The sequence below is a fragment of the Gorilla gorilla genome, chromosome 11, assembly GCF_029281585.2.
Source record: "Gorilla gorilla gorilla isolate KB3781 chromosome 11, NHGRI_mGorGor1-v2.1_pri, whole genome shotgun sequence".
Taxonomy (NCBI): domain Eukaryota; kingdom Metazoa; phylum Chordata; class Mammalia; order Primates; family Hominidae; genus Gorilla; species Gorilla gorilla.
In genome coordinates this window covers 73,268,265-73,294,342 of record NC_073235.2, presented here as the reverse complement: position 1 = coordinate 73,294,342, position 26,078 = coordinate 73,268,265, and the positions used below count along the sequence as shown (strand labels likewise).

The 26,078-nt window shown below is 37.1% G+C and overlaps 1 protein-coding gene across 13 annotated transcripts in view; it reads right to left on the bottom strand.

Annotated features, from left to right (window-relative positions):
• Window positions 1-296: 296 nt before the first annotated feature.
• ERICH2 (glutamate rich 2) overlaps window positions 297-26,078 on the bottom strand; it is a 28,536-nt gene continuing 2,754 nt past the window's right edge. For 4 of the 13 annotated variants that reach the window (XM_055380269.2, XM_031008766.3, XM_055380268.1 and 1 more), the window contains exons 2-10: window positions 22,080-22,110; window positions 21,841-21,889; window positions 21,586-21,622; window positions 19,374-19,469; window positions 16,874-17,022; window positions 14,432-14,619; window positions 6,336-6,393; window positions 1,152-1,223; window positions 297-495 (exon numbers count right to left, since the gene is read on the bottom strand). In XM_055380269.2, the coding sequence (XP_055236244.1) occupies window positions 371-495; window positions 1,152-1,223; window positions 6,336-6,393; window positions 14,432-14,619; window positions 16,874-17,022; window positions 19,374-19,469; window positions 21,586-21,622; window positions 21,841-21,856 (741 nt within the window). In that variant the 5' untranslated portion in view covers window positions 21,857-21,889; window positions 22,080-22,110 and the 3' untranslated portion in view covers window positions 297-370. Of the gene's footprint in view, window positions 496-1,151; window positions 1,224-6,335; window positions 6,394-14,431; window positions 14,620-15,402; window positions 15,531-16,873; window positions 17,023-19,373; window positions 19,470-21,585; window positions 21,623-21,840; window positions 21,890-22,079; window positions 22,111-26,078 lie in introns of those variants that run through there. The other 9 variants (XM_055380265.2, XM_063694978.1, XM_055380264.2 and 6 more) reach the window with 4 other exon arrangements.

Sequence of the window (26,078 nt, the reverse complement as noted above, 5' to 3'; positions counted from 1 at the left end):
TCTACAAACAAATAGGTGTATGATACTGGACAAATTATTCACCCTGTCTGTGCCTCAGTTTTCTCATCTGTAGAATGGCATAATAATAGTACTTAATGGGGTTGTTGAATTATACAGTGTGTGTAGAGCAGTTTGAACAGTACCTGGCACACAGTGCTATGTAAGTGTTTTCAACTATTTTCCTCTCTGAGTAACTCATATATTGAGCTAAGGCCTAAATATTAGGAAGAGTCTTAAGCTAAGAATATAGATAACTTAAAAGAAACTGTACCAAATTAGGAAGAATTAGACTAAAATGTCACTCTCATCTTTATATTTGCATGGTATACATTAATGAAAATACATGAAGCTTTAAGTATTGCAGCAACACTCATGATCCATCTTCACCTTCGTCAGAGCTCTCGTCACTCAGCTCCTCATGGCTTTCTCCTTTACTCTCACCACTGCTGTCTTCATCACTGTCTTCACCGTCTTGCTCATGATTCTGAGTTTTCTCTGCCACAGAAAGTAAGAGGATTGCTTAAGGTGTTTCTTAATATTTCACTCTGAAAAATAATTCTCCTTGCCCCTCCCTCTACCAAGAAATACATATATTTGTAACATAAGAACTGAGTTGGACTTGGCTAACTGCACTAGGGTCAAACGGTAGTACAAAGAAGAAATGTATTTTTACCGGCATACAGGTGTTTTTGATAATTTAAAACATAAGTCTATAAAAATAATTTTACTATTGTCAATGAAATTCTATTTAACAATTTCATAGAATTCTTTCTATCATAGAATTTTATTGACAATAGTAAAATTGTCCATTGAAAGGAAGTGAGACAGGGTAATTGAGAGGGTTTGGCTTCCCCTGGAATTGTGGGTAATTCCTTTAACACGCAGCCATGTTAGCATGTTCTGCTTGTCAATACCTGATGCCTGGTGCCCAGGGAGCCTGCTCTGCTCTGGCAGTTCTATCCCACAGAGAGAAGGGGGTCATTGTGACCATCACAGAGGACAAGCTGTTTCACTAAACCATTTAAGACAGCCATTTAGCCTTTTCTTAACCACTTCCTAAAGATGTATCGACAATCTCCCGGGATAACGGGTTTTTAAAGTGACTGCTTATAGTTCTATGAGAAACAAGGAATTTCAATTTTTAAAATTACCCATCAGCAACATTTCTTCAATAAGTGTGAAAAACTCCTTGGCCTCAGGATTTTCTGGTTCATAGATTAGGACTGAAAATGAAAATGGACAACAGAATGTGTGTTATTAACGTTCAGTGTTTCAGCAAACAGGCTCCTTAGAATGAAATTGAACTGTCAGTCAGAGCAGGTGAAAGGCACAATGCAATAAACACTAACAATTATACCACAGGTATATCTGAGTACAAATAGAGAAAATTCTGCACTTATATTTTGTGCTTTGGAAGATAAATGATCCTTACTATATTTTCTTTCTTTCTTTTTTTTTTTTTTTCCCTGAGACAGCATGTCACTCTGTTACCCAGACTGGAGTGCAGTGGCATGATCTTGGCTCACTGCAGCCTCTGCCTCCCGGGTTCAAGTGATTCTCGTGCCTCAGTTTCCTGAGTAGCTACAGGTGTGTGCCATCACGCCTGGCTAAGTTTTGTATTTTTGGTAGAGACAGGGTTTCACCGTGTTGCCCAGGCTGGTCTCAAACTCCTGACCTCAGTTGATCCACCCACCTCGGCCTCCCAAAGTGCTGGGATTACAGGCATGAGCCACTGCACCCAGCCCTCATTATATTTTCTACCTCCTATCCATAGAAAGCAATCTCTATCACCTCAATATAGCTTCCCTCATAGGCCAGTAGCCAGAGTGTTTCATGAACATAATCATTTCCCAAAGAAGGTACAAATTCTGCAAAATATGGAGACTTTGCTAATGAGAAGACCGTGTGCCTAGAGGTCTGTTAATCCTTCATCTCATGTCATCCACCCATCTACATGACATCCTTTACTAAAGGTCTCATCGGAACACAGAGGAAGTTTTTGTTTGTTTGTTTTTAATGCAACCTCTTCCATGCTAGAGATGCCATTTTGTTACATCTTTCCAATAGGGGAAACTGATGTTACTTCTTTCTCTTCATCTTGACAACTTTTACTGTAGTCTACACGTTGGTCATTGCCTGCTTAACAACATTCTCCACCTTCATTGGACCCATTGTTTTCAGTACTATTTATTCCTTTCTGCTGATCCTTTATGTCACTGTGTCACCTTTCTTTTGGACCACAACAATAGACTTTTTAGGCTTGTTAGTATGTTACCGAAATCCTAGAGGCCAGAAAGATTTATACCCTTAGTTTCAGAGTTGTCTAGATGATTTTATTCACTTTTTTAGATCTTGCTCCACAGATCTCTGTCTACTTCTTCCTACCAGCCTTGAGGAGTATTCATAATTTTGCATCATCCGTTTAATATTGTGACTCCTGCTCAATATCTTGGTGGCCTCCAAGGGGGGCACTGAAACATCAAGTGTGCTCTTCATCTGGCTAAAAGTAAGACATAATTGTGAGGCTGGGCATGGTGGCTCACACTTGTAATCCCAGCACTTTGGGAGGCTGAGGCAGGTGGATCATTTGAGCTCAGGAGTTCAAGACCAGCCTTCGCAACCTGGTGAAACCCTGTCTCTACAAAAAAAATACAAAAATTAGCTGGGCGTGGTAACACATGCTTGTAGTCCCAGCTCCTTCGGAGGCTGAGGCAGGAGGAAGACATGAACCCAGGAGATGGAGGTTGCAGTGGGTTGAGATCGTGCCACTGCATCCCAGCCTAAGTGACTGAGGGAGACGCTATCTCAAAAAAAAAAAAAAAAAAAAAAAACAAAGAGAGAGAGAGATAACCATTGTGGATTGTTCAATTAGACCCCATTGGCTCATAGGATCCCACCCATGGCTTTCATCTTGATAGACACAAAAAAGGGACTTTATTTCCTAATCTACTAACATAACTAACAATTTGTCATCAGTCTGGGTTAGCATGACTGCGTGCCTGCTTAGAAGCTGCTTTTAAGGATCCTGTAAGTATTTTATGTATCATTATACATACCCGTAAGGTTTCTGAGCAAAGTAATTTTTTGCACATTTTACGTTGGACTAAAATATGCTTATCATTAATAGTCTAAATCTCTGAGGCTAAGCTTCTTTCCAGAAGAGGGTTTCTCCAGCTTGCTTCTTTAGATACGAGTTTCTTTAAAAGTATACTGTAGGCTAATAGGAAAGAGTGAGTTATTTTATTCAAAAATAAATAGAAGGTTTTGTAGGAACTATATTTTTGGAAGATACAGTATATCTGTATTTGCATTAGACATATAATGGAATGAAGTATTTTGGTTTTTGAGCCATTATTCTTTAACATTTACAACTGATGATTTATTAAATAAATCTTCCAGGACCTCCATGTATTATGCAGAGGATCTCAGGCTGCCTGGGAGCAGAAGTGTGGTACCCTAAAGAGACTGAGCTGCAGGCTTTTGACTTACAGGTGAAGTGACCAAAAAATAGGAAGATTGATTGGCACCAAATCTCATAGTCACTCATGAGATGAATGGAGAAATGTAAAGTACTTTGGACTCTTGACTTTCAGTTCCATTTAAAAACCACTTTTGGACAGGTGCAGTGGCTGATGCCTGTAATCCCAACACTTCGGGAGGCTGAGGTGGAAGGTTTGCTTGAGCCCAGGAGTTTGAGACCAACCTGGGCAATGTGGTGAAACCCCGCCTCTACAAAAAATACAAAAATTACCTGGGCATGGTGTTACGTGTCCACAGTCCCAGCTACTTGAGAGGCCGAGGTGGTAGGATCCCTTGAGCATGGGAGTTCAAGGCTGAAGTGAGCTGTGATCACACCACTGCACTCCAGCCTGGGTGACAGAGTGAGACCGTGCCTCAAAAATAGTAATAATAATACTTCAGTGTTTTTATAAAAATAGAGAATTGAACATGATTCTATCAGGATTCCTTCTAATTTGAAATTCTGGCTGGATGCAGTGACTCTCATCTGTAATCCCATTGCTTTGGGAGGCCATGGCAGACAGATCACTTGAGCCTAGCAGTTCGAGACCAGCCTGGAGAATATGGCAAAACCCGTCTCTACAAAAAATACAAAAATTAGTGGGTGTGGTGGTACACACCTGTAGTCCCAGCTACTAGGGAGGCTGAGGTGGGAGGATTGCCTGAGCTGGGAGATTGAGACTGCAGTGGCTGACATTGTGCCACTGCACTCCAGCCTGGGTGACAAAGCAAGACCCTGTCTCAAAAAAAATTCTATATTTGTGGGTCACCAAAAATAATTTTGACTAAAATATTTTATTCAATGGCTCTAAAGGTCAAAAGTGCTTGAAAGGATTATTTACCTCAGATACAAGATAGGAAGTGTTGAAGTATTCAAGAAACCAATTTGTAAAATGAGCCAATGATCTAGAAGTACTCTATCCACAGTTGGGACTCTTGTGAGGCAAGCCAGGGCAGACCGTCACTCAATCCTTGTGCTACATTTTCACTTAAGGACTTTACTGTAAGAATGAATTTAAGTTTAACACTGCTTAATATTTTGAGTCTTGCTGTCAACAAGTTTAATTGTAGAGTTGCTATTTTCTCTTTTTTAACGTATTATCACTAATATGTTAGAAGAAAAAGATGCATAAAATAGTTGAAAAGATGATAGAGTTCAACAAAGAACCGGAATCTTTCCAGATCATTAAATGGAAATTCTAAAATTGGAAGAGACAACCTTGGACTCACTAAATAGTTTTAACAGCATACTGGATACAGCAGAAGATAGAATAAAGAAACCAAAAACAGGTAGATAGAAAATATTAAAACTGACACATAGAAATAAAAGAAAGAGAGCCAGGTGCCATGGCTCACCCTGTAATCCCAGCACTTTGGGAGGCTGAGGCAGGAGAATCACTTGAGGCCAAGAGTTCGAGACCAGCCTGGCCAACATGGTAAAACCCCCATCTCTATACTAAAAATACAAAAATTAGCCAGGCATGGTGGCACAAGCCTGTAATCCCAGCTGCTTGTGAGGCTGAAGCATAAGAATCGCTTGAACTCAGGAGGCAGAGGTTGCAGTGAGTGGAGATTGCACCACTGTACTCTAGCCTCGGTGACAGAGCGAGAACCTGTCAAAAATAAAAGAAAGAAAGGAAGGAGAAGGAAGGAAGGAAGGAAAGAAAGAAAGAAAGAAAGGAAGGAAAACAAAACACACTAGAGCTGAGTATAAGATACACATGGGACATCATGAAAAAAAAGTCTAATTTATGTGTAATTGGAGACCCAGGAAGAGAAGAGAAAGAATAGACTAGAAGTGGTATTTGAAAAGGTAATGGCCAAGAAATTTTCAAAGCTGATAGAAACATCAACCCACAGAGTTAAGAAACTCAGCAAATGCCCTGAACAGTACAACTGCAACAAAAAAACCCACAACTATTTTGAACATCAAGTCAAACCATTAAAAACCAAAGATAAAAAGAAAAATAAGGTAGATCATATCATTGCTCTACTCAAAAGCCTCCAGTGGTTTTCCCACCTCAGGGAAAGAACAGAGCCTATGCAATCTGACAACCCCTTGCCTATGACGCCTCTGACTTCATTTCCTATCACACTTCTCCATGCTCATTCTGCTCGTTACACTGTCCTCCTCACTATTCCTTTCAGGCACACTCCTGTCATAGCACATTTGCCATTCATCCTCCCTGGCACACTCTTCCTCCAGATATTCATGTGGCTATTCCTCAAGTCTTTCAGTGAGGCCTTCCTGGGCCATCCTATTTAAAACTGCTTTGCCTTCCTCCAGTACCTTCTATTCCTTCTTCCCTACTTTATTTCTCACCATGGCACCTATCATTCATGACACACTATCTGTTTATTGTCTTTCTAACACTAGACACAAATGTGGGATTGTCATCTGTCTGACTGACTATTGTATTTCCAGTGCCTGGAACAGTGGCTGGCATGTGTAGGCACTCAATGTTTGTGGGATAAATGCATGCTCAGTTAAGGTTTGACTGCTGTGTCACGTGACACTTCTTTGAAACTAAAGGTATAAAGTTACTAACCCATCATCATGAGGGTAAAATTTTTGACTTATTTTCTAGTGATGGTAATTAGCCGATGCTAGTTTACGTTAATTTATTCCACTAAAATGTACTCTAGAGATCTAAATTAGTCCTTATACCAATCAACCTAATTTATTATCAAGGAATCACTGAGACACTATCAGGGAATTCACTAGACCTATGATAATCAAGCCATTTTATATATTATGGAATTCATTTTTGAAAACAAAGAGAAGATTAGAAAATATGAAAGTATTTTGTACTTACTCATCTGACATAATTTTTTTGCCAGCTGGTACTCTCGGGCCATTTCTGCTCTCAGGAACTGGAAAACATTAAATTCTTCAGATAAGTGAATTTAAATGTTGTCAACTCTAAAGTCCCTAGAAAATCTTCCATTAATCATTAGTTATTTTGCTTTTAACACTTCCACATGTTTTTCCAGGAGTCAGTCTATAATGAATAGTGAATCAATTAATCAAGGAAATTGAAGTACCTCTGATGGCAGAGCCACATGGGGTAAGGATGATACCTCTGCTTTCCTGCAGCCATACTGTGTATGTACTACTGAACAATTTGAGAATATGTAGGTTGATTCAACTGGCACAGATAGTGAAGACATTAATCACTTTATTTTAATATTCCTTTGGTTCAGATACAGGTTTCATTTGTAACTTAGTCCATAATTATACGACAGTTGAAAAAAATGCAGACTTACAAAATGTACATTTGATATTTTCCAGCATTGCTCTTATATCATCCAGTTTTGTTTTTATTATTTTTATTATACTTTTCTTGTTACAAAATAATACATCTTTTTTTTATGTAGGAAATTTAAAAGCTAAATACACACATTCTGTCCCCAATTAAGAAGCACTTAATTTCTACCATCTATGAAAAATAAACACATTTATTTTTAACATCTTCATGTATATTCTTTCAAGTATTATTTTCCATAAATTAACACATATGCATTTACAACATTTAAGATTATTTAGTAACTTAAAAAAAATAAACCATGGATTGTGATCATTTTCTCCTCATGGCATGAAATATTCTTACGTATTTTTTACTTACTTAGGCTACAATTTACTAAACTAATCTTCTATTATAGCTATTTAGACTGCCTCCATTAAAAAAATGCACAAAAAAATCCCCTATACTTTGATGATTGTTCTTGCTTGTGTGTGACACATTCTGAACCACATGCAGGTATATGAGTTTTATTCTGTAAGAGACAGAGGCATATAGTAATACAAAAGAGACCCTTCTCATATACTTCCAGATATTTGATAAATACCCAGACACTGTTTTCAGAAGTAGTTCTCTACCAGTTTTCTCAATTTCTCCCATGGGTTAAAAAAAATTTTATTTCTAATGTAAATATAACTCTTCCAGAGATTTTTCTATAAGTCATTAATTTCATCAAAATTCTCATTCACATACTAATTATTTATTTTATTTTATTTTTATTTTATTTTATTTATTTACTTTTTTTTGAGACGGAGTCTCGCTCTGTCGCCCAGGCTGGAGCGCAGTGGCGTGATCTCGGCTCACTGCAAGCTCTGCCTCCCGGGTTCACGCCATTCTCCTGCCTCAGCCTCTGGAGTAGCTGGGACTACAGGCGCCCGCCACCGTGCCCGGCTAATTTTTTTTTTTTTTTTTTTTAGTAGAGACGGGGTTTCACCATGTTAGCCAGGATGGTCCCGATCTCCTGACCTCGTGATCCGCCCGCCTCGGCCTCACATACTAATTAATATGGATAAATGCATGCTCAGTTAAGGTTTGACTGCTGTACCACCTGACACTTCTCTGAAATTAAAGGTATAAAGTTACTAACCCATCATCATGAGGGTAAAATTTTGACATTATCTTAACCCCCTGCCCATGGTATGTTAAACCTAAACATGGTAGGTTCAACTCATGCAATAGAATTCTTATATTTTCAAAATCTATTCTTGTCTAGGTTAAACATGGTATGGTCTTAAACATGGTAGGTTCAACTCATGCAATAGAATTCTTATATTTTTAAAATCTATTCTTGTCTAGGTTAAGACATTTTCATTTTCTTTCCTATTTGTGGTTTTCTTCCATTTTAATTATGATGTTTAGTGGTTTATATCTAAGTCATCCTTTTTTCAAATATCCAACTCTTGATACATTAATTTGGTTTTTAGTTTGAATTAAAGTTTAATTATTTTTCTTGTTTTATGTTTATTTTATTTTTCTAGTTTCTGGCATTAATATTTAGTTCATTTATTGTCATTCTTCCTTGAATCATCATCATTATCATCAAAGCTTTGAAATTTTAAGCTTATTTCAAAATTTTAATAATTAGTGTTGTGGTGATTACTATTTTCCAAATAGTTTTTAAGTTTTTTTTTTTTTTTTTGAGATGGAGTCTTGGTCTGTTGCCCAGGCTGGAGTGCAGTGGTGCAATCTCGGCTCACTGCAACCTCTGCCTCCTGGGTTCAAGTGATTCTCCTGCCTCAGCCTCCTGAGAAGCTGGGATTACAGGCATGCACCACCACACCTGGCTAATTGTTTGTATTTTTATTTTTATTTTTTGGAGGCAGAGTCTTGCTCTATCCCCCAGGCTGGAGTGCAGTGGCGCCATCTCGGCTCACTGCAATCTCCGCCTCCCAGGTTCAAGAGATTCTCCTGCCTCAGCCTCCTGAGTAGCTGGGATTATAGGCGCCTGCCACCATGCCTGGCTAATTTTTGTAGTTTTAGTAGAGACAGGGTTTCACCATGTTGTTCAGGCTGGTCTTGAACTCCTGACCTCAGGTGATCCGCCTGCCTTGGCCTCCCAAAGTGCTGGGATTACAGGCGTGAGGCACCGTGCCTGGCTGTTTGTATTTTTAGTAGAGATGAGATTTCATCATGTTGGCCAGGCTGGTCTTGAACTCCTGACGTCAAGTGATTCTCCTGCCTAGCCTCCCAAAGTGCTGGGATTACAGGCATGAGCCACCGCACCCAGCTGAAGTTTATTTTTTATTTTTCTTTTACATTCATGCCATTTAGAAAAATATTTTTTAGTTTTAAGTGGTTTTAATTTGTTATTGTTATTTTTGTTGTTAATGCCTAGTTTAATTGAGCATGGACAGAGAATGTGATCAGTAAAATATGCAGCTATTTTTATATTTTTAAAATCTATTGTGAAAAATTTAAATATACACAAAAGTAGAGAGAATAGTAAAAGAAATCCAATTTCCCAATTCTCAGCTTCAAAATTCGGGTTCCACCGGTATCACCACACACTCTTTCCCCACCTCTGTCTGGATTATTTTAAAGCACTTTACAGATATCATCTCATTTTCATTACTATAAAACCCAATCAAAATATTATTATCATACCTAAACATTTAGGAATTTCTTAATATTATCTAATATGTAGTCTATTTAATGAAGCATTATATTAATACTAGCCTCAGAAAAAGAAAAGAAGTATGGAATCAATTTCAGACTCCCTTGTATTGACCTATTTGTTGTTTTTGTTAGCATAAAATATATTTCCTTTAATAGTTCAAAAGGCAGTAAAATTAAGAAATTCTTGCAATGGATGTTTTGCAGAAGCCCTTGATGAGAATTATCTAACACTCCAAAATTAAGCTGAAGACAGGTTTAAAAAATTATTTGTGATATTCGAAATAAAGAGATGCTTAACAACTAAACAAAAAGCATAAACACTGATGATATCTGACTGGAAAAAAATCCAGCTAGAAGCTACAAAAGCCATTTTAAAGATAAATTCAGAAATCTAAATTTGGTGGAATATTATATATTACAGAATTATTACTAATTTTCTTAGTTGTGATAAGGATATAGTGTTACACTGAAGAATGAACTTTGGAGACCCATGCTTGAGTATTTACGGGTGAAGTTTCATGATGTCTACAACTAATTTCAAGTATTTCAGTCAGAAGTGTATATCTAGGATGGGCACAGTGGCTCATGCCTGTAATCCCAACACTTTGGGAGGCCGAGGTGGGTGGATCACCTGAGGCCAGGAGTTCGAGACCAGCCTGGCCAACATGGTGAAACCCGATCTCTACTTAAAAAAAAAAAAAAATTAGCCAGGCATGGTGGTGCATACCTGTAATCTCAGCTACTCAGGAGGCTGAGGCACGAGAATCACTTCAACTCAGAGGCAGAGGCTGCAGTGAGGTGAGATTGTGCCACTGCACTCCAGCCTGGGCGACAGAGCAAGACTCTGTCTCAAAAAATTTAAAAAAAATAAAGAAAGAAAGAAGAAGAAGAAGTATATGGCTAGGCTATATCTATGCCTCTCCTATCAAAAGAGAAAGATAAAGCAAATGAGGCACAATGTTAATGAGTAGTGAATCTAGGTAAAGAGTATTCAGGTGTTCATTGTTCTACTCTTTCCATTTTTCTATAGGTTTTAAAATTTACAAAATTGGTCAGATGTGGTTGCTCACACCTGTAATCCCAGCACTTTGGGAGGCCAAGGTAGGTGAATCACAAGGTCAGGAGATTGAGACCATCCTGGCCAACATGGTGAAACCCCGTCTCTACTAAAAACACACACACACAAAATTAGCTGGGCGTGGTGGCGTGCACCTGTAGTCCCAGGTACTCGGGAGACTGAGGCAGGAGAATCGCTTGAACCCGAGAGGCAGAGGCTGCAGTGAACTGAGATCACGCCACTGAACTCAGCCTGGGCGACAGAGCAAGACTCCGTCTCGAAAATAAAATAAAATAAAAATTAAAAATTGGGACAACTAAAAAGGGACGCATTGTGAAAACAAAAAATCTTATGCACAGTACAAAACAAGATATGAAAGGAAGCAATCTCATATTATCTGAATTTTTACATGAAAATGAATTAATGGATAACTTTTATAATTAAATGTTGAAAAAGAAAAAAACAAAACAACTCCAGAGAGTCTAGTTATGGTAGATAGGGTCATTGAATGCTCTACAATTCATGAATGATTTAGGTGTCTAGTCAAAAGAAGACTAAGTGAAGTCTTTCTAATATTTGGCATCAATTTTTCTTCTTCTTTCTTAAAAGCACCTTATAATATTAAGGAGGTTTCAAAATTTCCTATATATGCTTTATTCTAGGAAGGAAATATAGTAAATATAATATGACTGATTTCTTTATATTATTCCATGGCTAGCAATTAAATTATCTAAGAAGAGAAGTACATAAGCATTTTTTATTTTGTGCTAAAAATCTAATTGAGGCTTTCGGCCCTGATGGAGTAATAGAGAGCAGACTTACTGTCCTTCCTTAAACAACCATAAAATTAGACATAAATATATGAAACAACAGTTTTCAGACACTGGACAACAGATACCACAGGACAGTGATATTTCTTAGAGTAGGGAAACAAAGTGGGTCCTATGATTGCCTTAGCTTACCACTTGTAGGCTGTTTCCAGGGGCCAGCATGAGGAAGAAAAATCTAAACAGAAACCAGTGATTTCTCTGGGTTGAAATAACATAGTTTGGACTGCAGAGATTATAGCCAAGGTGGCTATAATTTTCAAAAGAGGAGGGAGTTTCACAAAGACAGAGGGCTCCAGCAATCTGCAGAGGTGTTTCTTTGAGTCTTTGGCTGGTAATGATCTGCATGTGAGTGTGAAGAAACTATCTGAATCTGGAGAAAGAATCACTAGAATGAGCAGGTGGAATAATCACTGGCTATCAGACAGGGTTGAGAGCAGCTCATGTTCTTACCAGCCAGAGTGGAAGGTCCTCCTAACACGCAGCACACTGGGGAGAATTCCCATAAGGGCACTGCCTTAGTACTGTCCTTATGCTACATAAAGGCTGCCCTGGATGCTCCCTAACAAAGCTTAAAAGCAAGGGTCAAAGAGATACCTGCTTCCAAGCACCTTAGCTGTGCACCAGAACAAATATTTACTGAAGTCCAACAATATTTACAGAAAAACAAAAAAAGTTTGTACCCCAAAACATAAGATTTACAATGTTTGGGATTCAGTAAATAATTGCCAGGTACCAGGTGTGGTGGTGTGCACCTGTAGTCCCCAGCTATTCAGGAGGCTGAGGCAGGATTGCTTGAGCCCAGGAGTTTAAGGGTGTAGTGTAACATGATCATGCCTGTGAGTAGTCACTGCACTCCAGCCTGGCAAAGCAAGACCCCATCTGTTAAAACAAACAAACAAACAAACAAAATACAGGCATGCAAAGGAGGAGGAAAATAAGACCCATAAGCAGGAGAAAACAATCAGTAGAAACTGACCTAGAATTAACAAAGATGATAGAATAGCAGGCAGGCATGTTAAAACAGCTATTATATGCCATATGCTCAAAAACAGAGGTAAATATGAACATGATGATGACAGAAATAATAGGTATAAAAAATCTTAATAGAACTTCTAGAGATGATAACTATAGTATCTGAAATGCAAAAAAATATAATGCAGGATGGGATTAACAGCAGATTATAACTGCAAAGAAAAGATTATAAACCTGAAGAGATAGCAATAGATATTATCTAAAAAAAAATGAAAAAAACTGAAAAAAATTTAAGTGGTGTATCAGTGACCTCTGGGACAATACTGAGTGGTTCAGCATTTTAGCAATTGCACCTTAGATGAAAAGAGGAAGAGCAGAGGTCAGAAAAAATATTTGAAGAATAACTGAACATTTCCCAAACTTGATGAAGACTATAAACTCACAGATCCAAGAATCTTAAGGAGCAGAAGAAATATGAGGAAAACCACACCTAGGCACATCATAATTAAATTGTGAAATAAAATAATATGGAAGAAAAAAATTTTATAAGACATATTATATACAGATGAATAAAGATAAGAACAGCAGATATCTCTTCTGAAACTATGCAAGCTATGAGACAATAAAGCAACCGTTCAAAGCCCTAAAAAAAAAATCTTGGCAATCTAGAATTCTCTAGCTAAAAATTTGTTTTAAATGAAAGTGAAATTAAGACCTTTTAAGACAAAACAAGGCTGAGAGAATTTATTGCCAGTAGAACTGCATTATAAGAAATACTAAAGGAAGTTTTTTGGGTAAAGGAAAAGTGATATCAGGTAGAAATTGGGATCTACAGAAAGCTATGATCCAGAAATTGCACATATGTGGGTAAATATAAAGGACATTTGAAAAGAGATTTTAAAATCTCTTTAAAAGAGAATTAACCATTAAAAAAAAATAATGTATTGAAGGGCTTACAACATATGCATGGATAGAAGTAAAATGCATGGGAAATAATACAAAGGATGGGAAAGGGAAATGAGTGTCCTATTATACAACATACATGAGGTTGTATAATAATAATTAAAGGCAGACTGTGATATCACAACAAGCAAGGTAAAATTGTTTTGTTCTCCATAGAATTATCAGTAAATGCTTATGTATAATTTTTGAGTCTGTTGTTTCAGGCTTCAATGCCTTCATATATGCCTTTTCTGATGCCAGTAATGCCTTCTCTTGTTTTAACAGATGAATTCTATACTTGCCTCTTCCTTCAGGTTTCCAAGATTCTATTTGTGTCTCTTCCTCTAAAAATCCTCCTCTTATTCTTTGATCCTCCTGCTTCTTTTTTCAGTTAGTCCCTTAGTCCTCCCTGTTCCCAGAAAACTTAATAAATAACTTTTGTTACTAGCATACATTTCATCTTATTGTAATTATTTATATATGCGCATGTTATCAAGGGCAAAGACATGTCTCTCTTATTTATTTCTATATCCCCAGCAACTAGCATGGTGCCCAGTGTATAGAAAGCTTTCCTTAAAGCAGTCCTTGAAGAGTTTTATACCAAAACTTCTCTTACTCCTGCCTCAGTCTTACCAAAATACTGCATGTCCCTTCCAGAATCTTCTTTCACCTCTAACCTGGTGAAAGTAGTAAGGGAGATGAGTAGCCAGGTAAGCATCTGTGTGTGGACAAGGATCTTTTTATTAATTTTTAAAAATGTTTATTTTTTATCGATATATAATATTGTATACATTTTGGGGGTACATGTTTGATACTTGTATACAATGTGTAACGATCAAATCAAGGCAATTGGATTATCCATCATCTTAAACACTTATCTTTTCTTTGTGCTGGGAATATTACAATTTTTCTCTTCTGGTTAAAGTATACAATAAACTACTGTTAACTATAATTTCCCTACTGTACTACTGAATACTGGAATTTATTCCTTCCATCTAACTGTATTTTTGTGCCCCTTAATGGACTTCTCTTTATCTCCCTTCTTCCCGTCCAGCTTCTGGTAACCACCATTCTATGTTCTGCCTCCATGAGATCTACTTTTTTAGTTCTCACAGTAGTGATTTTAAATCTTCAATCTTTAGTTATTTCAATATTTTAAAGTTTCTTCAATTATATGCACAAGTAAAACTTACTTCTGCCATTAACTCTAGTGGGGCCTGAGTATTCTTTTTAGGGTTACTATCTTCATCATCATCTTCATCATTGGTATCATCTTCACCATCATCCTCTGCTGATTCTGACAATTTATCATCAATATCCTGAAGACAATATTCATTATTTTTCTCCTGCTTTACAATGACTGCATCTTTGCTCACTTCACCTAAAAGAGAATATACCTAATTTAATCAAAAGAGATCGAAAAGTTCGCAAATTAAATTTTGCCAGATCCTATTACTATTCATTAAACTGATATATTAATAAAAGTAACATAATTATCATAACAAACTTATATTCAAAACACTACATATTTTAACTCATTTAAATCTCTCAACATCAAGGCAGTATGTACTATTTTTATTCCCATTTATAGGTGAGGAAACTGAGGGACACAGAGGTTAAATATACTGGCCAACTTCACACAGCTAATTAAGTGGTAGATCTGTGAGTCGGTCTGGCCCTAGAGTCCATATTCTTAACTATATCTTGTACTATTTTTACTAATACACAATAAAATAAATATACTTCTATTAAAGTAAGTTTAAATCATCTCCTGGGGAAATACTACTGAGTGAGCCTGCTGGCTCCTTCAGCTTTGTGGAAGTCTTTCACAGTTTGAAATTGAACTTGTGTTACATCCACCCTGTCTTGTATGATTTTGAGTGCCTGGGAAGTCTCTGAGATGCCTTCTTTGATGGGAAGGTAGCCATGAGCTACTCTAAATAGTGTATATACATTGTGTTAGAAAGAAGAAAATGAGGAAATCTAGGAGAGCTTCATAGAAGACAATGTTAAGAAAACACAGAACCAAAAAAAAAAAAAAAAAAAGGTAAAACTAATGACTCTAAAACAAACTCCTGACTCTAAACCCAAAATGCTACCCTGAAAAGGAATATCAAGTTCTTCCAAGAGTATGACGGTTGTGTTATTCAGGCCATCTGTCTACCTGTTTCTGGTTCATTTACAGTCTCCATCAGCTCACAACCACCCTGATCGTCCAGTGTGCACCTAGCCTGTAGACTGACTCAATGCACTGATGTCACCAAGGGAGGTCATAATGAGGAATTAGGGACATTTTGTGATGTCACAGGAACTGTCTCATTCACTTCACAAACAGTTAGCAGCATGAGAGAAGTTTCCTGATCCCTAGATCTAAAGCAGTCCTCTCTCCAGGAGCTGTTTATTTACATTATAGCACCTACCACAACCTGCAATTACCTTACTTATGTGTTTGTGTTTTTATTTTTATTTATTTATTTTTTTGGAGACAGGGTCTCACTGTCGCCCAGGCTGGAGTTCAGTGATGTGATCTTGGCTCACTGCATCCTCTGCTTCCCAGGTTCAAGAGAGTCTTGTGCCTTAGCCTCCTGAGTAGCTGGACTACAGACGCACGCCACCACACCCAGCTAATTTTTATATTTTTAGTAGAGATGGGGTTTTGCCATGTTGGCTAGGCTGGTCTTGAACTCCTGGCCTCAAGTGATCCACCCACCTAAAAGTGCTAAGTTTACAGTGTTTGTGTTTTTAATTGTTTTTTCTTTTAGACTAGTCAAGTGCAGTAGTGAGAGGGGTAGAAAGAGTAAAACAAGGAGTTAATTCTGTAGCTATGAACAATCAATTTGGATAACTATCTTTGCATCAGCCTATTTTTTTATTTTTTATTTTTATTTTATTTTTATTTTTAATTTTCAAAATTTTTTAAACTTCTTTTTGAGACAGGGTCTTGCTCTGTCACCCATCCAGTGCAGGAACATGATCATAGTTCACTGTAGCCTTTAACTCCTGGGTTCAAGCAATCCTCCTGCTTCAGCCTTCCTAGTAGCTAGGACTACAAGTACATACTAGCGTGCCTGGCAATTTTTCTTTTTTAATTTTAATTTTTTTCAAAGATCGGGTCTTGCTATATTGCCCAGTCTGGTCTCAAACTCTAGGGCTTGACCTGGGCTGATCCTCTTGCCTTGGTCTCCCAAAGTGCTGAGAGTTACAGGCATGAGCCACTATACCTGGCCTGTTTTTTATTTTCAATAGTCAGCTGTCTGTCTTCTACTAGAATGTAAACTTTATAAGGACAAGGGCTTTCCCTATTTTGCCAACTTCTGTATCCATAGCCTCTAAACCAGTGCCTGGCACTCTGGCTTTCACTCTGGTTATTAAATGAATGGAACGTGTTAATGCTTTCATAGGTATTTTAATTCATTCCAGGACTTAAGACTCTGTAATTACCATCTTATGTAATGCATATCCATGGATCTCATACCTGGCTGAATATAAGAATCACCTAGAACATGACTTTGAAGAACTACTGATTCTCATGACCCGCCCCAGATCTACAGAGTTGTCAGTTCCCAAAGGTCGCAGAAAAGGAGGGTTCAATTAGAAGCCATAGTTAGTTAATTCAATGAAACAAATGTTATTACCTGTGCTTTCTTTTAAGCAGGAAGATGACAATAGGTCAGACTGTAGATTTGTTAAGATATCTTTACTTTCGATACTCCTTGAAGATACTCTATTTTCAGTAGTCTTTAAAGAGACTTTATTTTCAATATTCTTAGAAGGGACTTCCTTCCTATATGTTAGACAGTGAAAAAATATTTTCTTAGGTCATAATTCTGTTTAATGCTTTAAACACAGACACCACATCTAATATAAACATACAATATAATATGTCAACAATAAACTAAATAGCTAAAATGTAGTATCTTCTTTGTGGAAAAGCATTACAAATTATTTTACAATGATTAAAATTCTATTGCTGACTGGCATTTGTTATCGTATAACAATTCTTAGACTCTTTTCAGAGTTCTTTAACACAGAGCATTTAAGTAATCAGTTATATAAATGTCTCTGGTACATCATAGTGATACGATGGAATAAAACTAAGAAAATTAGCCTTGAGTTTTTAAGTTTATAAATCGATTTTTGCCATTGCTAAATGCTATGCTTATGCAGAGTCCAACACTAATATTAGCCCTTGGTCATAATATAAAATAGCCTTTTTCATTAAGTAGCTTAATTAAAAATGGGTTAACTCTCCCTTTTAATCTTTAAACTTGAAGCTTCATGTTAGTAAATAACACACTGAAACAAGGAATTCTTAATGAGGTGCCCTCTGTTCACAAAGACAGCACCCTATGCTTGTGGGAAAAAAAACCAGGTCTTTTTTTTTTTTTTTTTAGACCAAGTCTCGCTCTATCACCCAGGCTGGAGTGCTGTGACGCGATCTCGGCTCACTGCAACCTCTGCCTCCCAGGTTCAAGCAATTCTCTGCCTCAGCCTCTCTAGTAGCTGGGATTACAGGTGCCTGCCACCATGCCCAGCTAATTTTTGTATTTTTAGTAGAAACGGGGTTTCACCATCTTGGCCAGGTTGGTCTTGAACTCCTGACCTTGTGATCCACCCACCTCGGCCTTCCAAAGTGCTGGGATTACAGGCATGAGCCACTGTGCCCAGCCCCCCAGGTCTCTTTTTCTGAGGTCTTGCGAATCTTTCAATTTGTCTCCTTCATAAAGTTTTAAAAATTCACCTTCTAGTTTGCATGGAAATATATAAAAAGATGTAAAGTATTATTTGTTCCCCAAAGTTACAATGGCTCTGTTTTTTTCCCTCATGGAAATGTGAATCCAGAACATTAGTAGTTAAGTTAGTGGTCCTATGCACTAATTTAGCAAATAGGTTGACCAGGTTGTTACATCCTTAATACTATGGGAGGGAATGGAATCTTTACTTCCCTAGTATATATGGCTAAAGCAAAACCCTTCTCTGGAAATGAAAAATGCACAGTAAAGATGATTTACATTTGTTCTGCCTCTGCCCTGTTTGATCTTCTAATTGTGACAGAAAGCATCCAAGAAGAAACTCTACATATGAAAAGTTGTAGAATCACTGAAATATTCAGTTTCCAGGATTGTGAGACTCCTGTTATGTAAAAGGTCACCACACTAGTGATTACTAAAATTTATATGCTCTCATAGCTGATCTACATAAAAGGGCTTTGATGTCTTTTTTCTTCCCTGAATTAAAGTATTTCATTGAATCTAAGATACAATCTGTTTATTATAAGACATACCATTGTTTTATGTACACTAAAAAAGAAAAATATATTGCCAAATATAAGTGTAAGATGACATTGATTGTAAAAGGTGTTAAAATATGAAAAAAATGTGTGCTTTAGAATAAAATATGGCACATATATTCACTGAGTTACATCCCTTAAAACAGGAATTTAGCTAGTATAGTTCTGGGTATTTGAATAACTGGAAATGCCTATAATAATTTTAATGAAACACACATGGAGGCAGCCAACATACTCAATGACCTGAAGTAAATGGAATATTACTATTTGGAAGCAGTGAACATGCCAGAAAAATACCTATATGAGAGCTGATCAAATCCTGATTTTAACAGTAAGACATAAATGGCTTTTCTGTTCACTTTCTATGGTCTTTCTTGCACAGTTTCAAAGAATCGGAGGCCCAAAGGTCAATTTCCTCTTCACCTAAAATCTATTGACTTCTATTTGAGAAAGTGATGTTATTTATGGTAATAAAGCCCCTAACTAAGAAAAACAGGTAACCAGTATACTCTAACAGATCTGTTTTTGTTAACTACAATTACAACTGAGGAAAGATTTAAAATTTTACTTTATGCAATAATATTCTTTGGAAATGCAAAAGTCTTTAATTTAGTACTTAATAAAATTACAGAGTTAATCAGGTTAGACATTCCATTGGAACATATTTATGCTAGAGGGCAGATAACCTAAGTTTTAGAATTTTTTCCTCAGCGTGTTGGGTATATTTAGTGTCCCAAAACTTCTACTGAAATAATTTTTTCAGGAGATTTCTATTTTAAACTTTGTCATAAAATGATTTATACTTGTCAAACATGGGCCTAAAAACAAAATTAATTAAAACTTACTTTTCTGAGAATGTTTTAGCTACATTTACAGAGACCTGTGCTGGTGAGGTATTAAGTTTGCTTGTCAATCTTGGTCTGCGTCCAAAGAGGCATTTACTTGATGTATAAAAATGGGAATAAAAAATAGCTCATTATTCATTTTAGAAAAGGTGATAAAACATGTGATTATGTAAGAAAAGTCCTAGAGATACAATTTTTTTTCAAGCTCAGTCAGCGCTGAGTGCTGTGGATTTGCTTCAGCCATTTTCCCCTCAATCTTTATGCCTGAAAGCTTGACCAAAAAATCCAGTAAGGTCCAAAATCTAGAAAACTTTATCCAGCATTAAATACATATTTTATTTCTGCTGCTGAAAATAGTTTGTTAACTGAAAGTAATTTGCTGGGTAGACAAAATCTTTCCCACATAGGATTTCTAAGGAAAAAGAAAATGTTAAATGTGGCATTTGTGTGCCCAGAAGTTTGAAACTTGTGGTTTATAGAGTCCACATACTTCTTGTGGCTGGGACTGGAGTGAAAAATACAAAAACTAAAGCAAAGAAAAAACTTTTAGTTTTCCCTAACCCAACCTAAATGAAATCTTTTGGCAAATCTCACTTGCCAGTCAGACTATGAAGCCAGCAGCAGGGTGGAGAGTGGAATGGAAGCTATGCTGAAAAAATTCATCAACTTTGCAGGTCAGTCACACTCTTCCCATGCAAAGATCTCCCCACTCCAATGTTTTTTCCTACTTGATCATTTTTCTCTAGGACTAACCCTGTTTACCTTCAACTCTGGGTGAAGTACCTGAGGTGACAAAACTACACACCTGTGAAGCTTATTGGCTACACTATCCACCCTTGTCCTTCTCTGAAAGCAAATTAAAGGGAAATGATCATTTTGACCTTGCAAGAAGCAGTTTGAGAGGCAGATGCAATTATGACTGAGATCAAGAGAACAAGTAGCCACTCTGCTTTTCTATTTTGGCCTAGACTGCATCTGATTTATCCCCGGGGTTTATCTACCTCAGGAGGTGGAACACCCCTTGCTCCAGTTCCAACACTGCTTATCACTCAAAGAACATTGGGGCTCATTGATATAACAGTAATTTCTTTTCATCTATGATCTAGTAACTTCTATTACTATTATTGCAAGTTATATTTCAAATATCCCTCAAAGACAACTAAACATTTTTTAGATTTTATTAAATGTTTTCAACCATGTAATAGGATACATATAAAATTACATGTAGATTACTATATGTAACAAGGCTCTTTTTTTCTGGTTGATTGTAACTTTAAATGAAAATAAATAAGGTCCTCTGTCACTGATTTGCTATACATTACTTTCTCTTTAATATAAAAACATGTATTATATAATATGTAATATACATATAATTTACAACAAAAGCCAAGGTGGACATTTTTCGTTTTGACAATATGAAAATTTAAATATATGTTGCCTAGGGTAGAATTTTTCCCAGTCAATATTTAGAATAAACAAAAACAATATGAATTTGAATAGAAGAATCCCACCAGAATAGTACCTACTAATTTGTCAGTAATCCCCACAATTGTGTTTATGATCAACTTTCAAGCTGTAATTTTTCATAGAATAAATAGAGATTTTTTTTTTCAGAAAGTAGGAGATGACTACAGGAAGGGCTTTAATAGAGTATCAGAATCAGAGCCTTGAACAGAGCAGATATTTAAAATTTAGCTACTAAATTGATATTGTACTGTGATTTTTTTACACTTGATCTTAGCCAAAAGGCTGGAAACAATACAATTTTTTTAACACCAGTTTCTTCAACTAGTTGAGGTGATTATTTTCTTTATTGAGTAGTAACAATTCATGTTATAGTAAATAATCTGTTTAATTTTAAAGTACATATTCACTTGAAGAAATATTGTGAAAGAAATAAGTATCAAAGGGAAATAGGAATGAGCAATGAAAATTATGATACAAGTAAAATACAGAATACAGGGTGTTTAAGCATTAAAAAGTAGAAGTGAATATTATCTATACTTCTACATTTTCATCAAAATTCATTTTTCATTTTAACTGTCCTTCTATCTAAGTAACAATTGCTTTGACTGCAGCAAAAGCTGAAGTGCTAATCCATGCATTTCTGGCCTTTCAAATTTAATTGGGTGACAAATGGCTGCATTATCTAGTTCTAATTGCTTAAAAGGCATGGGAGAGATCAGCTGCACAATCAAAGACATCTTCTTACTCTGACATTGCTTCGTTTGATTCAATCATCACTTTTTCTGAAAGAGAAAAAAATACCCTCAGTATTTTATTAACACTGATGTCCCTAACATACATTTCTAAATGGCAAATATTTAGGATTTTTAAAAGGATAGGCAACATAATAAAGGATTTAATTACTAAGTCATTCAATGACACTCAAGATTCCAATAGTCTTCTTACTATTTAGGACAAGATAGTGGCTAAACATATTCTTTCAAAGTAATAAATCATTTACCGTTTGGATCAAACATTAGCAATCTGCCATTCTGTTTGTTCTTTGCTGTCTAAAATAGAAGCAGAAATAAAAACTAGATTAGTTTGAGATATTTGAAATAATTTACTAATAGCCTTTATGTAAACATTTCTACTAACTAGAATAAGATATAATTTTATACTAAAGCTGGTTATTTAAGAACTGTATAAATTGATGCTAAAATAGACTCAAAACATCCTAAAAAAATTATATACTCTCACCTTTACAGTATCTGTCTTGTCTACAGAAGTCCTGCAAAAACCAAAATATTTACTTCATAAGTCTCTAAACACTTATATAGATTTAAAATACAAATAGAACACAGAACACAGTCTGTCAGTTGGGTATTAAGTATGTATTTTGTTTTTGTATTTAGTAGCATTATTTCCATTCTAACTGTAAAACCTCATTCTTCTGGATTATGAAATTTAGTTTTAAAAAAATCTGGAGAAATTAAGCCTTCTCGGGGAGGGGGTGGGGAGGGAGAGAAGCACAAACGATAACTAAGGGGTACTGAGCTTAATACCTGGGTGATGAAATAATATGTAAAACAAACCCTCATGACACGTTTACCTATGTAACCAACCTTCACACGTACCCCCAAACCTAAAATGAAAGTTAAAAATAAAAACAAATTCTCTGTTATCTTTTTGGTTTTACATAACTTATCTGCCACATTCCAGTTTATTGGTGTCACAAAAATAAAAAACAGCTTTTAAGGCCGGGCGCGGTGGCTCAAGCCTGTAATCTTAGCACTTTGGGAAGCCAAGGCAGGGGGATCACCTGAGGTCAGGAGTTCGAGACCAACCTGACCAAGATGGCGAAACCCCGTCTCTACCAAAAATACAAAAATTAGCCGGGCATGGTGGCAGGTGCCTGTGATTCCAGCTACTCGGGAGGCTGAGATATGAGAATAGCTCGAACCCGGGAGGCAGAAGTTGCAGTGAGCCGAGATCGCGCCACTGCACTCCAGCCTGGGCAACAGAGTGAGACTCTGTCTCAAAAAACAACAACTACAACAACAAAACACCTTTTAGAGTACATGTGACCAGAACAAGAAGAAATTCTTCCACAGTATCTCAAGCTATGGTATTTTTAATAAAGTATTATTTAAACAAATACATATAGAAATTACTTTTGATTCTAAAATATAATTCTTACCTCATAAGTTCTCATGTGTTTATTAATATAAAGGTACAATGTTTTCTCTATGAATTTTTACCTAAGTTACCTGATCATAGGACTGATTTTCGTATAATGTAGCCTTTTAGATATCTGAATAAATTTCATTCTCATAGTTAAGAGAAAAATAAACTCTTACTTTTTTTTCAAGTATGAGAGCGGCCACACTTAAAATTTTCCTAAGTAACAATCCACTTCCTCACCCCTCTAACACTTGTTCCCACACCCAAACCAGACTTTAAAAATTATCATCATTATTACCTACTGAGGGATTTCTGGAATATAAAATTGAGGGCCAAGACTGTGGACATTAAAAGCAAAGCGTCATTATTTCGTATTAAGTTTTTATTTTTTTTAAATCCAACTCCTTTATATTGACTTATGCTCCTGAATAAAGCAGCTGTATATAAACTTCTGCCTCAGGCTTTGCTTTCTGGGGAACCCTGACCAAGCCAACATTACATACGTTAATTCGATTAGCTCTCCAAGAGGCTCACAGAGAACTAAAGTCTATCAGAACAGCACGGCATCTTTTGGGGAAACACAGTTGTGGAAGACCAAACTCTAGGATAAATGAAAGATTTTCCTCTGGTTATCTAGGGCAGCAAAGCTCCAAAGAGGAAACAAAGCAATAATGAACTAAATAAGGCCTTAACAAAAGAAATCTAACATCATCTCCCCTGAGAGACACTTTCACTTCATAGAGTTCCACAATCCCCTGGGTACCTGTATACAAATGTGATGTACAGCATCACATTTATATTTATTAATAATATTATTATTATTGTGAGACAGAGTCTCGCTCTGTCACCCAGGCTGGAGTGTGATGGTATGATCATGACTCACTGCAGCCTTGATCACCTGGGCTCAAGCAATCCTCCCACCTCAGCCTCCTGAGTATCTGAGACCACAGGCGTGCACCACCACATCTGGCTATTTTTTTCTTTATTTTTGAAGAGACAGGGTCTCACTTTGTTGCCCAAGCTGGTCTTGAACTCCTGGCTCTTAAGTGATCCTCCTGCCTGGGCCTCCCAAAGTGCTGGGATTGCAGGCGTGAGCCACCTTGCTGGCCCACCTTTATATTTAGAGCAGTCCTCTCCTTTCTAGCTCTAGGATCTTCAGGAATTGCAACATTCAGCTCTTCACCTAGATGAAACATTCGTGCACATAATTCTCCTCCCATTTTCACCTGGTGAAAACGTAGGATGGACAGATCCCAGCCCTTGATGGAGACCCATGCTCTGCTAGGTCTGGCTTTATCATTAGCTAGGAAATGTCCATTTCGTCTCCTTTCATTACATTGAATTCCTTGGGAGGCAGTAAAGAATACTCAAAAGATGGGGCTCTTGGGCTGGGCGTGGTGGCTCGTGCCTGTAATCCCAGCACTTTGGGAGGCTGAGGCAGGTGGATCCCGAGGTCAGGAGATCGAGACCATCCTGGCTAACATGATGAAACCCTGTCTCTACTAAAAATATCAAAAAAAATTTAGCCGGGTGTGGTGGTGTGAGCCTGTAGTCCCAGCTACTCGGGAGGCTGAGGCAGGAGAATTGCTTGAACCCGGGAGGTGAAGGTGAAGGTTGCAGTGAGCCGAGATCGTGCCACTGCATTCCAGCCTGGGTGACAGAGTGAGACTTCATCTCAAAAAAAAAAAAAAAAAAAAAAAAAAGAAGATGGGGCTCTTGAGTGAAAGAGACTAGATTTACATCCCAGTTCCTGTCACTTCCCAGGTGAGCCTGAAGAAGTCACTTAACTTCTTTAAGATTCCATTCTTCCATCTGAAAAATGGGGATCACCATGGTGCCACCTTTGGTGGATTATTATAAGGATCAAATGGGATAATCTGGGTAAAGTGTTCAGCAGAGCCTGGCATATAGGAAGGACACTGTTGAAACAATTCAATGTTTTATCTAAAAGAAAAGTTTGGAAAGATGTCCTATGGGGATGATTAAAATTGCTTAGGGAAGCAAAAATGGGCCTTTACTGTGATTGAGACAAGCAGATTATCTCTGAGGGCTTTTAATTCATTTTAAAAACTACCTAAAGTACTGATACTTGTTTAGAAAGACCACTGACTCCAGGGAAAAAGCAGACTAATTTAGAACACAGATAAAGTTGTTATCTTTTAACAGTGCTTGTGGCAATGGGAACAGCACAGTTTACGATAGTTCCAAATTTTCATGCACTATTCAATGTCTATTTAAAACAGGTATTTGGGTCAGGTGTCGTGGCTCACACCTGTAATCCCAACACTTTGGGAGGTCGAGGCCAGAGGATAGCTTGAGGATGGGAGGTCGACACCAGCCTGGGGAACACAGCAAAACTCTGCCTCTATAAAAAATTAATTAGCCAGGCATGGTGGTGTATGCCTGTAGTCTCAGCTACTCAAGAGGCTGAGGTAGGAGGATGGCTTGAGCCCAGGAGCTTGAAGTTACAATGAGCTATGATTGTGCCACTGTACTCCAGCCTGGGCAAGAGAGTGGGACTCTGTCTCTAAAAAAAAAGACAATAATAATACAATACCAGACATTTGATGAGCACCTACTACATGTCACATATAACTATGCTAAACTCTGGGGACACAAAGATGAAGATACTCTACTTTGAGAAGTTCAGAATCTTATATGTGAAACGGGTACTAACTTCTTATATGTATGTCACAGAGCAAGCTTCAAAATACTATAACAAATGCTTCCCTTTAAGGGGCTACAATGTAATTTCCCATACTGCCCAAACTGAGGAATAGTGATTACCAGGACCAATCAAATTCTTTCTTTTGGGCTCAAGGACTGGAGATACCTAAGGAAGTCAGCAGGCAGTGGAGGCAGAACTGGAAGGACAGAGGTGAAATTGCCTTTGCAAAGATTATAACAGTGAGAAAATTATGACAGTGACACAGATCTGACTTAACTGATGCCATCTAGCTTCTAACCTCCTAGCTGCCCTTGTTCTTTCCTAGGTATAGGCTAAACTAACTTTGGGAAGAAATCAGTTTACAGTTAACACTGAAACAAAGATGATAACCACCCTTTCCCAAAGCA